Genomic DNA, 13,107 nt, shown 5'->3' with positions numbered 1-13,107 from the left:
GAACCATCTCAACAGTGTTCATCCTGTGGAGTGAAAGAGACAGCAACAGGAAAGAAGCCGGAAGGAAGCTCAGCCTGCCTCAGCTTCCCCAGTTTCTTCTGGGTGCCTTGAGGCCCGGACTGGATGATGTGATCAGTTGCTGTTTGTTCTGTGGAAGCCTCCGGTCCGTGTCAGTCCAAGAATACTCTCTGCTCTCTATGGGAAGCCCCAGCTGTCTGCCTCAAAGGGGCTTCCCCTCTTAGTTAAAAATACACTCATTCAGACAGAAGTATGACTCCCAGATGGTTCTCTGCACCATAGGGAGCAGACACCTATGACTGATGTGGCCCCAGGGTCACTCCCTTGGGGCGGGGTTGTGGAAGCTAAGAGATGTGTGGAGTAGGCTTTGTCCTCAGGGTCCTCTTATCCATACCAGCCACCTGCTTTTGTGGCAGAGACTAACAGATCCCTTGTGAGACTGTCCTGGTAACAGGAGAAGAGGGTGGGGTGCTATCCCCACACTGGGTGGAGAAATAGCTGGGACTCAGGGTGTGGGAACAGCCACAGAGACCCTGATTCAAGCTCCAGACCCTCTGCTTCCTCCTGGGAAACCACAAAGCAGGAACCATGAGCAGAGTTCCCACACTCCCACTGTAACCTCAGCTCAGTCCCCACTTACTTAGGGCCTGTCCTTGCTTCTCTTTCCCCTTCAAGCCAAGTAGTACCACTTTCAGAAGCCCCCCACCCCACCCCCACCCCACCCCCGCTTTTTCCCTTCATCTCCCATGTATCCCCTGTGTACCTCTAAGCTGCCCACTTTCTTCCATAGCATGTGGCTACCAGCCTGCAAATTCCCAGGCTAAGCTGGGCACAGAGTTTTGCACACAGTGGGCACTTAATAAATGTGTGGGTCAGGGCTGGAAAGGGCTCAACAATTAGGAGCACTAGCTGCTCACAGAGAGGACCCAGATTTGATTCCCAGCACCTACATGGTGGCTGCTAACTATCCATAACTCCAGTTCTAGGAAATCTGATGCCCTCTTCTGGCCTCCAAGGGTACCAGCTATGTTTATGGTGCACATACAAATGCACAGGCAAAACAATTATACACATAAAAATAAATAATATAAAAATATTTTTAATGTGTAGGTTTTCCCCTGGCACCTTCTTGACCACACTCTAAACTCTTTCTGGTGAGGATGTAGTGTGTGGATCTCAGTCACCAGCAGAATTGATTCCATTGGTCCCAGCAGACCCTGGGAGACTAGGACCTGCTGCCTGGGCTCCAGCAGCTGAGCACCCTGCTTGCCTGTCCTGCCTCTTGCCTCTCTGCTCCCATCCCTCTCCAGACCCGTGATTCTTCCATTAGGCCTCATCTTGGCGCCAGCTTTCTTTGTCCTGTCCCTTCACACACGTGCTCTGTCTGGCCAGCTGCCTGGCCTGCGAGGCTGGCACCTTTGTTCTCTCTGTCCTGGTCCCCTATAAATAGCTATTTTGTCTCCTTGGTGACAAGGAGTATGTTGAGCAGGCCTGGCCACCTCCCTCTGTCCCGTAACCAGAACAGTCATGGAGTGGCTATGTGCCCCTGGGAAGAGAAGTCTTCTCTGGGCCTCTGCCACCAGCTCTGGATCCACATTCCCCTCTGGATGTGACCACTGTCTCTGGATCACCATGGATCCTCCCTCGACGCTCAGGAAGGTACAGAGCTGGGAACGGGCTGAGCTAGTTGGTGCCTGTCAGGCTGGACAAGAAAGGACAGGACTTGAGATCCTTGAGGGGGACTCATTTAGAGGGTTCACTGGCAGGGTGCCTGCTAAGTACACCCTGGTTAGGAATCCGATGTGAGCTCTGTGTTCCCTTCCAGGAACCCAGGAGCCTGAACTGGACCCTAGGGCTGTGTGGATCTAAGGAAGATGCCTAAAGATGGAGGAAAGAGATGAGCCTTGTGTCCCAGGGAAAATGCAAGCAGAGGCTGCTGTTCCAGGGCTGCCTGCCCCTGGCCCTCAGCCCTCTCCTCTCCCTCTCTCTCTGCCCTGATCTCCTGCTAGGCTGGGACCTAGGCCTATTCTCTCCCATCAGATGCCAAAGTCTGAATCTTTTCATAACTGTAGCTCTGAATTCAAGTCTCCAGGTACCCTTCCGGATCCAGGATGTTGCTGTCTTTGTCAGCAGTCCATATTAGGAGTTATTTTCCATGGGTGGGGAGCGCTTGGTGACTAGGACCTTTAGAGAGTGAGGGGAAGATCCTCCAAACAGTTTGGGAATGTTGATTGGGAAATATGCCTCATGGCTGCCCAGGCAAGAGAATGGTCTCAGGGTTCCATGGGTATGAAGGGACAGGATGTCTTTTCCCTACACAGCACTGAATCTCTCCGGAAGAGACCAGCATTGGGTGGGGACAATCACAGGTCCCCTGGTGATTGGCATGGAACTAGAGGACTGCAGATGGGTGGTCCTCAATAAGGGGTAACTGGGAGTGCTGAGGCTAGCCTCTCAGTGGGACTTCCTCCTACCAGCTCCAGAAATTGAGGAACCTACAGAGATCCACCGCTCATCCTCTGAGGATGGGCCCACCCAAAGAGGGCCATGCGACTCAAAGCTGCCTGCTTTCTTCCATGGTACTGGCTGCCAGCGTGAGGATGGGCCCACCTTGAGACTCAGCATGGGCACGAGACAAGGAAGGGTTGGCAGGGCGGGGCTGGCTGTGGGAGGATGAAGGCTAGCTTCACGTTGCAGGGCAGGGAGGGGTCTCTCTCCATGTGGGTGGGGTTCTGGGGATGGAAGAATTCCCCCACAGACACACGCTCTCCCCCTTCACACCAGCACCACCGTCACCACCAGCTCAGAGGAGCCTGTTTATTCCAGATTGTCCCTACCCCTTAGGCATTAGGTCTGCACATGGGCCCTGGTGTAGCCACAACCCTGCTCAGCCTCTTTCTGCCTCTTATTCCCAATCCATGCACTCTGGTTCCCACCCTCACCGACACTTCCCTGCCAGGTGTGAGTCTCTAATCTTCCCACGGGGCTCCCACTGAGCTCATCAAAGCCACTATCCACAATCACATGCCTAAATGGGACCCTGAAACCCCACCCCACCCCCACTCCCAGTAAAAACCCACAAAACACATGCATTTGAATTTTTTTCCTTTGCAGATTTTTTTTAGTAGACATAGTCTTTTTTCTCTCTCATTTTACAGCAAACTTTGCAAATATAGATTTTTTCTGTACAATAGAACAGCTACAGTGTACAATGAAGATGGGCCGGGGTGGGGGACCCCACAATGCTTCCCAGCCTGCACCCCTCTTGCCACCCTGTCCTGTCCCCAGACACAGTTTCCATCTCCCTCCTGGAGTCCCACAGCCTCGGGAAGCTGCCAGAGTCAAAGACAGCCCATCTGCCTCAGCTGTACCCCTCTGCACTCCACAGACTGGGAGATCATATTTAGGGGGGTGCCATAAAGCGCTGGCCACACTCGGTTACGCCCCCCATGATAGGTGATTTAGGTTTTTTTTAAAGAATTTCACTTTTATATATAGATATATTTTTTAAAAAGGAAGGAAAGAAAAAGGAAAGAGAGAAGAAAGGGATAAAAGGAAGAGAAGACTCAAAACAAGAAAGATAATGGAAAAAATTCCCCCTCCCCCACCCCCACCCGTAAGACACAGTTTTCTGAAGTCCCATGTGTGCATGTGTATGCATGTGCATGTGTGTGCGCATGTGTACCTGTATATGTGTTTGTGCGTGTGTGCATGCGTGCGTGCATGTGTGTGTGTATGTGCGTGTGTGTGTGTGTGTGTGTGTGTGTGTGTGTGTCTATCTTGCTTGCTTGCACCAGGCAGCAGGCACAATACAGTTTACATGAAAGTTAGTATGTCTACTGTCATGGCCACCTGTGGCCTCCTCGAGCTGTCCCTGCAGGCCAGGCACTGAGCCCAGCAGCCCCTTGTTGTGCACTTATGTTGGGCTTAGTGTTGAGTCTCAGTCAGGGATAGCTGCTGCCGATGGTCTATCCTTTTTGGTCCACTGAGCATCACGAGTTTCGGAGAAGACAGGGCCAGGTTACTTTGGGCCCTGCCGAGGGATGGAGGGAGATTCAGGACTTGTGCTGGGCAGACACGCCCTTCCAATAGTCTAGGATGTCATGCAGGTCCTCATCTTTGGCAAACTGGACCTTCTTGCGCAGGGCGTGGCCAGCCGCCATGAACTCCGCATCATCCTTGTGCCTCCGACGGCTCAGTCTGAGGCGCTCCCAGATGCTCGGGGACGCCCTGCAGGTGTACTCAGGGCTAGAGGAATAGCTCAGGTTGTGGTACTGCGGGGACAGCTGCGAGTAGACGAGGTCTCGGGGTCGTGGCCGGGTCAGAGGCTCCAGGATAGATGCCTTGCGGCCACCCAGCCCCTCATGAGTGGGTGGAGGTGGTGGTGGAGCAGGTGGCTCAGCAGGGTGGGAGCCGGGGTACGAGTGCCGATGCTCGCCATACTGACGACTCTTGTCGGCCTCGGCCCGCAGCACAGTGGCCGCGGGTGTCACAGTGAGGATGGTCTCGGGCACAGGTGAGCTTTTTTCAATGTACTTGGTCTCAGTGGCTTGGGCCTTATGTGTGCCGGTGGCCTCAGCCCGGAAGGTGCGAGGGCTACGTGCAGAACCGCTGGATGAAGTGCTGGCCCTGGGAGGACCAGGCGCAGCCTCCACACTGTGGTGCCGCTGCAGGCCACCATGGCCGAAGGCATCTTTGTATACAGGGGACAGGAAGCTGTGCTTGCTAGCTAGAGGCTCGGATAGCAGTACCAGCTGCGGCTCAGCCGCAGACACGGCCCCAGATTTGGCGCCCTGGAAGGAGGTGGACTCGGACTTGAGTGCGTCGATGCAGTTGTTAATGATCTGGTTGACCCTGTCCACCTCCTTGGCGATAGTGGAGATCTCGGCTACTGACCCCTGGTTTTCCGGACCGCCAGGTCGGCTCAGCTCACAGCTTCTGCGTTCTGCTGGCTCCCCTGTGCGCACTTCAATGTAGTTCCCCTTGGTGGCTTTGGGGGTCTCACTACTCTCCACCAGCTTATACTGCTCCACATCACTGGTGGTGGCTGGCAGGTAGGGTATACGAGTCACAGCCTCGGGGCCCAACAGCGGGCCCTGGGTCAACGGGGCTAGCCCAGGTGCCTCAATCTCAGGCCCGTACTTAAGCTCGATGATGGTTTTTTTCAGGCTGCCAGCTGCTGCCGCCACCGCCTTCTTATGTTTCTCCTCCTGTCGCCTCCGCTTGCGCAGGCAGTAGTAAACGGCGCCCAGAACGAGCACCATGCCGAAGAGGCAGCCCAGGATGGTCATGATATAGTGAGTGGCTGTGGAGGGGCTGGGCACAGGGCCAGGTGGGCTGGGCGGCTTGGGAAGGCAGATGGTAAGGCAGGTGTGGTTATGATGGGTGCCAGAGCTGGTGGAGACCACGCAGTATGTGTAGTTGGTGAGGGTGTAGAGATTGGTAAGGCGGATCTCCTCCTGGGGCTGGGTCAGCTTGGACACGGTGAACGATTTGCTGTTGTTGTACTGCTCCAGTGTGTACATGCGGTTGAATGGGCTCGGCAGCTGCACCATGATGGTGGCCGAGTTTTGGGTCAACTGCTTGACTTTCATGGAGGGACGAGCCTCCATCTGAGTGGCCAGAGTAGTCAGGACCACCAGCGGTGTGGTGCCGTCACCAGAGAAGCACTCGTCATCGGGACAGGGCACATCGCTGGGCTCTGGTGGAGGGGGTGGTGGCGAATGTCCTGGCTGTGACCTGCCCGGCACTGGGCGAGGTGGGCCAAGTACCTCAGCTGTGTAGGAGTCCTCAGTACATACAGACTGCAGTTTGCTGAGGATGCTACGTTGGTGGCCATGGCGACCCTGGCCCAGCAGGAAGTAGCCAGCGTAGACGGGAGGTGACTCACACTGTACCCGGTCATGGGTCTGTGTGGCGTTGGTGAAGGCGGCCAGCCAGCGCAGGAAGCCCAGCAGCTCACAGGAGCAGTAGAAAGGGTTGCTGTAAATTTCACACACCGAGAGCTTGGCCAGGCCTGCGAAGGTGCCGCTGCCTAGCTGCTGGATACGGTTCATGGAGAGGTCTATGTTGATGATGTTGGGACACTCCCAGAAGGCGCTGGCCATCACCACCTCAATGAGGTTGGCTTGCAGGTACAGGTACTCCAGCTTGCTCAGGCCCCGCAGCATGCCCTCTGTAAGGTTGCGCAGCCGATTGTAACCCAGCTGCAGCACCTGGAGGTTGAACTGGCCAGAGAAGGCCCCATCCTCGATATAGCCTATCTCATTCTTGGTGAGGTTGAGGTATGTGAGGTTCCCAAAGCGGCTCAGGGAGGCATACTGCACACTGCGGATGCGGTTCTCGTTAAGCCGCAGATCCACAATGGTGTTGTTGATCTGTTGGGGAATGGCCTCATAAGGCGGCTGGTTCTGGCTGCAGATGGCCAGCCACACGAAGCCCTTGTCACCCTCGATCAGCCAGCAGTCACCTTGGGCCAGCCCGCCTGCGTGCAGTAACGTGACGGCAGCCACAAGCACCCATGGTGCACCCCACCCGTGCCCAGCCATCTCGGGATACTGCCTCTGGGGACAGGGTGGAGGGCTGGGCAGTGCCCCCCAGGAGACTTAGGGGTGGGATGGGTCACTGCCTGCACTGTCGGAGTTGTCCTGTCCCAAGCTGCATGGCGCAAATGCTGGGAGGGAGAATGTCTCCCTCAGTGCCCACCACCCCAAGTCGTCCTCCCTGATCCTGAGGTGGCCACGACCCGCTTTCCCATGGGTCTGTGTGTCCTGGTGGCTTCTCCCGGCTCCTCTGCCTGAAGTACTCTCTGCTGCAAGACAAGAGAAAAGAGAGTAAGTCACAGAAAAAGCTCATGTCCAAGGTCACTGGGTGACTGTCTGCAGGATTCAGCCAAGCCACCCACCCGTGTCTTCTGTAAAATAGAAACCCTGATACTTGTCCTAGATCATGGGGCTGGGCTGAGAGGGTCTGGGATCACTAAAGCGAACATGCATTGGAGGATGTGATGTCCCCTAGGTGACCAGCTCACAGGTATTATGATGAATAATACAGTTCACTGAGCATAGCCTCTGATCCACAGGGTACGAGCCTAGAGAAAGGACTCAGAGTTCATCAGGCAATGAGCGGTAGGGCTGGGTAAGGGTGGGACATCCATCTCATTGACTTATATTGGCACTATGCCTGCCACCTGGAGTGCTTGGATGTCACTTCTCCCCAGAAGGGCTAGCCACAGCACCTTCAGAACCGCCTGCAGGGGGTGCTGAACACCCAGCCAATGTCCTCAGCCCAGGGTCCATCAGTTCTTCTTCTGCCCTCAGGGAGGCAGGCAGGGGAAATAACCAGCACACCCAGGGCTCATAACTAGTAGAGCGCAGGATGAAATCTCCCACCCACCTCTGGGCCTCAGTTGCTCCAAATGAATCAGCTGGCTGATCTCTGAGGCCATCTACCCACATAGCACCCAAGACTTGAAGCTGGCCCTCACATGGCGAAAGAGGAGGGACAGCCCACTTTGCCAAGAAGTCCTCCTGGGATTGGGGGAGATTGAGATGGCTCAGCAAACCAATGTCCTTGCTGCCAAGCCTGATGACCTGAGTTCTATCCCCAGGGCCCACATGGTGGAAGGAGAGAGTCAACTCCTGCAAGTTGTCCTGTGTTTGCCACCCCCCAATACACACAATTATTAAATAAATGTAAAACAATTTCTTTAATTAAAAAAAATAGTCCTCTCCAGGCTTAACAATGACATTCCCCACTTCCCAGGGCCAGGCCCATTTTCCCCCATCCCCAATGCATACAAGCAGCCTCCTCTCCCTATGACTCCCCAGCTATGCACACCCCCCAGGACCAGGACTGTGCCTCCCCCCAATTCCCAGAGCCCAGAGTGCAGGAGAATAGGGCTGTGGGGTGATGGGAAGATACCTCATGGGAAAACTGGGGTATTTTATACTCTGGTCCCCTTCTGCCTACTTTCAGGATAGAGAAATGGGTATTTGCTTGTTAATACAGGGATTTACAGCAGCCTTTGTCACCGCTCAGTGGCCTGGCCAGCAGCCAGCTGAATGTATTTCACCAATATTGACAGCCGCAACTAGGCTTCACTGAGGCGACTAAAATGAGGAGGAATATATATATTTATATTTCTTTCCTCTTTGCAAACTTCATAAACGGGACCTGGCTCCCAAGGGAATCTTTTTGTTTTGTTTTTTGTTTTTGTTTTTTTTTTTTGAGACAGAGTGGCTCTGTGTAACAGTTCTGACTCTCCTGGAACTCTCTTTGTAGACCAGACTGTCCTTGAACCCACAAAGATCCACCTGCCTCTGCCTCCCAAGTACTGGGATTAAAGGCTTGCACCACCACCAGGATCCATTTCTAATAGAGAAAGATGAACAGAATAGATTAGAGGCCCAGTGGAACCCAGGCACTGCCTTGGGGTTCAGCAGCCTGAGGTCTGCTTGGACCTTGTGTCCTGGATCTGGAGATGGGACACAGGACTTCAGAGTGGCATGATCTTTAGCCAGGACAACCTGGGAATTCCTTTGGGCTCCTCATCCTGGGTTTTGACCCCAATGTCAGGTGCACAGTGGTGGCACAATTCATCCATGATGCCTTGAAGTCTGTACCGACAGCCACAGGAGAGCTGAAGCCAGAGAAAGACCATTAGCGTTGTTCTTGAGGACACTGGCCCCGGCAGGCAGAGCCTTTCTGTCCCAGCCTCCAGGAGGGGTGTCGTCTGGCAAGAGATCTTAATCAGCTGTAATCTCTTGCTCAAAATAACTGAAAGTCGAGTTAAGTAGGATTACAGGACCCAAAGAGGCGCCTTGGTGTCTACTACGGTGTGCCAGCCTCCTACGCACACGGCTGCAGGTGTGCATGAGGGCATTTACATTCCTGTGTCCTCCTAGGTATGGGCCTGCATGAGCATGCTCACCTAGACGCATGGGACAGGCTATATGCAACTGCAAGGTCCTCTTTTGTCCCCTCTTACCTCTTTCATACTCCTTTGTCACCATGTCACCCCCATGCATGGCAGCCTAGTCATTGGTGCTATGACTCAGTGTGGGAAACAGCCCCTGCTCTCCATCACCCCCGTTGGACTGAGCCTTCCAGTATGACATCAGACATGCTGAATACAAGGGCCCTTGATTCCAGCCATGGTCTAGTCCTCTGCATCCTCCCCCCACCCCACCCCTGGGCTTGTCAACAATGCAGGGATCTTCAGTACAGGTCAAGGTAGGGACCCATGGCTGTTCCCTCTACCACAGCAAGTAACTCCAGCACAGAAAGACGGACCCACCTCTTGTGTAGCCTCTGCCTCACAGGGAACCTCACAACCTCAGCCTTGTGGGCCTCCAAATTCTCCTTCCACACTTAGCTTTACAGATTGGGGAAACTGAAATCCAAAAAGGAAGGCCCATCCTGGGTCACACAGTGAACTGGCCCACGCCTCTTCCTGTCTAGGCAAGAACAGGTTGAGAGGGCTGGCCCAATGACACCCAGAGCCATAGGCACAGAATCAGGTAGAAGCCACGGCACACGCCATGGGTCTTGGCCCAGAATACTAAGGCCATGGAGCCACTGTGGGGAGTAACCATCTACAGAACAGGCCAAATTGCCTCATGGGTATTGATGGCCTAGGATGGTGTCCCACCTCCAACCCGAGCTCTCCTGCCAAGCTCCTCCATTCATCCATTCACTCATTTCCATAATTCATTAATTCCCCTGGTCCTTACCTCACCCTACAGTCCCTTCGCTCCCCTCGTTTCTCCTTTCACTCTGTGCTTAGTAATTCACTCATCGGTCCACAGACCCCAGGGGGAAGGCAGTGCACAGAGCCTGCATGAGGGACCTGCATCCCAGCCCCAGCCCCAGTCCCCCATCTGGAGGAGATGCCCTTAAGTCCTGGACCATGGGCCACACTCCTCCACCCACGTGTGGACACCTGATGACCGTTGGACAAAATTCTTCTAGAATTTTCCACTGAAATAAGCAACACACTCAATCTGTGTGCCTCCTTCCATATTCACCTCCTCCTGCCCTTCTAAGCAAACTTTCTCAAAAGGGTGACACATGTTTCCCTCTGTCTCTTGGCCTTATCTTTTCCCAGCTATTTCCACCCTGAATCTAAGAGAATGATGCCTCCTGTCACTGTCACAGGTGACCTCTGAGCCACCAAATCCTGGCTTTCTGTCTTGTTAATACCATGGCAGCCTTTGGCACAGGTTTCCCCATCCTGTCCCTGAAGCTGAGTTCTCAAGTGGGCCTGTGGCTGCCTCTCAGCTGGACTGTCCAATGCTATCCCCTAACACTTTCCACTTAGCTGAACCCCATCAGTCTCCACAGTCCTAACATTTCCTAGCTTGCAGAGGTGTACAGATACGGGGGCCAACCAGGAGCTCCAAGGCCTAGTTTGGAGAATAGACTCCACTTACAGAGTGCAGGGGCCAAATTGGGGTGCTGGTACCAGTGAACTGCTCTGACACTGAGCTATCAGATGTAGGAAGTCTTGCATCACAGGGAGTCACTGAAGTCAGTGCTGGGAGCTGAGAGCCAGGCCACCTGACCCGGATGGAGATGGCAGAGGACCTGAGGGAGTCAAATAGCCATTTAAGGAACGGTGTGTGTGTGTGTGTGTGTGTGTGTGTGTGTGTGTGTGTGTGTGTGTGTGTGTGGAGGGAGGGAGGGGTAGAGGGAGGGAGGAAGGAAAGACATACCACAGGCCAAAGAAGCATTCAAAGATATCCTGGGGATGATCAGTGTGGCTTCCTAATGGACTTTCATTAGCCAGCTGACTCTCAGATTGACTGGGCAGCAAGACAACCTCTGGTCCAGCCCTGCTCTATGCGGTGCTCTCCCCGCAGCAGGGGAGTGCTGGGTGTGACATTTAAGCAAAGGACCCTCTAAGGGCTGTGAACAGAAGGGCACAGTCTGGCAGGTGGGAGGAGAGCTGGGGGGACACAGCTGGGCCATGGGCTGGTGGGCAGGGCATTACACAGAGGGTCTTAGGCGCTGTAGGAGTCCATCAAGCAGAAAGTAGGGTGAGCACAGCAGACAGGGGAGGAGGGTGCACGTGACCTGGGTTGTGGGTGTTCGGGGGCAGAGAGGAGTAGGCAGTGCCAGGCAGTATACCAGGCTATAGTGGAGTGGCTGTCGGGGAAAGGCCCAAGGTGACAAGGAGGGGAGGGGACTTAGTTTCCATCTGCTTCTCCCCCTGCCTGCTTCTCACCACTTCTCTCCTCTTAGAACAGATGGTATGGGCAGGGGGCAGAGAAACCGAGGCCGGGGAATCAAGACCAGGGTGCCCAAGCCTTCCATTTCCAACCTCAGGCCTCAGTTTCCCCACCTGAGTTTCCTTGGATATCTGCAGAGATTCTTCCTATAATGAGAGGGCCAGGACTTCATGTCTGAGGATGACATGCACACACATACATATGCAGACATACACACACACACACACACACACACACACCCCTGTGGGTGCTCCCGGAGAACCTCTGTAGCACAGGTCACCGTGGGGACAATGAAGCGTTCTGCATTTGTCTTGCCATCCCAACCCCGCAGCCCTTCCCTGATGATGAAGTAGAGTGTGGTGTTCCCAGCTTTTAAACTTCTTATGGTCAGATTTGCATAATCATGGCGGAAGAGTGGGACTGATCACATGTGTCTAAAAATATGGCTCTGTTCTCGATCACAGAGCTGGAAGAGTGGCCCGGGCAGAGTTGGAGCCGAGCCAAGGCTTCTGCTGATGGAGTGGACTTCTCTTCCCATCCTGCACTCCCAGGGCCAGTGCAGGCTGAGGGCCAGGGCAGGACGCAGAGAGATAGGTGGAAAGCTATCGATCGATAACTTTTCACTGTCCCAAAGTTTTGCCAATAGATCATGTTTACTGCTAATGCCCGCCTGTCCGCCGCTGCCGCAGGGCTCCAGCCAGAACTGTTCAGCACTCTGCGGCAGAGCCTTTGGGGGCTATGATGAACAGGTTCGGGACACTGAGGCTGCATGGACCGAGCCAGGCCAAGAGCAGACCTGGGCCAGCCTGTTCCCTTGCTGCTCAGCTCAGGTTTGGGGTGCTAAGGTTGGTTTTGGCCAAGCTCTGACTGGGTGACCTTGGGAAAGTTACTGACCCTCTCTGAGTGTCATTTGGCCTCCTAATCCGTCAAGTCAAGACGAGCTTGGCTCTGCCTCCTAAGATGATGGTAAGGAAGCCTAATTATTTAAGACTTCTAGAACTGTGCACAGGGTTGTTCTCTCTGTTCTTCACTGGTAGTTTTCTAGACCCTCCTTGATATAAGGATACTGAAGAGAGGCCTTATAAAACAGTCTGGGTTAGACAGAGCATGTGTGTAGCCCTGGCTTCACACAAGAAAGGCCCCAGAGACCCCCTCCAGCTCTTAGGGTTTCCTCATCTCCAACTAAGGCTGCATGGATGTACCTGCACTCCCAGCACCACCGCCATCTGCCCCAGTCCAAGCTCGGCATGGTGTGGAGTGCAGGATGGCTGAATCAGCAGTCTGGCTCCTTGGGGATTGGCCACAGGGTCAGGCCTGGCATGCCCTGGACCTTGGCTGGCCCTGACTTTGTCCTCCAACTGACCAGAGAAACAGAGGCTAGAGAATACAATGTCCACACCATGCCCCTCCCTGTGAGAGCTCAGAGATCACCAAGGAGGGTTAAAGTGTCAGGGAGACTGTCAAACGCCAGATGACCTTGTAGGAAAACCCTGGAGTCTTGACCCATCCACGAAGGGAAGTACTCTATAGGCAGGCAGAACAACTCTTCGCCCCCACACACAAAATCTACATTTATTGAGCATCTACTGGATACCAAAGCCATCAGTGCAGACCTCAGCAAGGAGAGAGAAAGTGGAGAGGGGGAGGCGAGAGAGGAAGTGGTGGGGGGCTCAGAGAGAGAAAACCAGCCAGGAAGCAGATACTAGCAAGAGAATTCAGCAGGCAGGCAGTTTGAAGGTGAACAGTCTCCGGATCCACTCCAAAGTTCCAGAGGGAACCAAGGAGCTGGAGCCAGATATACAAGGCAGCCAGCCCCCCTTCCCCCACCCCCTTGAGGCTCCAGCCCGGAGATGCAGGG

General features: G+C 54.3%; 1 protein-coding gene and 1 long non-coding RNA gene across 5 annotated transcripts in view; one reads left to right on the top strand and one right to left on the bottom strand.

Moving 5' to 3' along the window:
* Nucleotides 1-1,467: 1,467 nt before the first annotated feature.
* Nucleotides 1,468-5,316, top strand: LOC121142024. Its single transcript, XR_005879040.1, has 2 exons — nucleotides 1,468-1,677; nucleotides 5,187-5,316. It is a non-coding gene; the product is annotated as an uncharacterized LOC121142024 (long non-coding RNA).
* Elfn1 (extracellular leucine rich repeat and fibronectin type III domain containing 1) overlaps nucleotides 3,107-13,107 on the bottom strand; it is a 62,791-nt gene continuing 52,790 nt past the window's right edge. For all 4 annotated transcript variants that reach the window (XM_013120414.3, XM_040751260.1, XM_013120413.3 and 1 more), the window contains exon 2: nucleotides 3,107-6,829. In XM_013120414.3, the coding sequence (XP_012975868.1) occupies nucleotides 4,074-6,566 (2,493 nt within the window). In that variant the 5' untranslated portion in view covers nucleotides 6,567-6,829 and the 3' untranslated portion in view covers nucleotides 3,107-4,073. The remainder of the gene's footprint in view (nucleotides 6,830-13,107) is intronic.

This window comes from Mesocricetus auratus, unplaced genomic scaffold, assembly GCF_017639785.1.
Source record: "Mesocricetus auratus isolate SY011 unplaced genomic scaffold, BCM_Maur_2.0 Super-Scaffold_100008, whole genome shotgun sequence".
Classification (NCBI taxonomy): domain Eukaryota; kingdom Metazoa; phylum Chordata; class Mammalia; order Rodentia; family Cricetidae; genus Mesocricetus; species Mesocricetus auratus.
The sequence above is the reverse complement of the archived record's forward strand: the minus strand, read 5'-3'. Positions and strand labels throughout refer to the sequence as shown.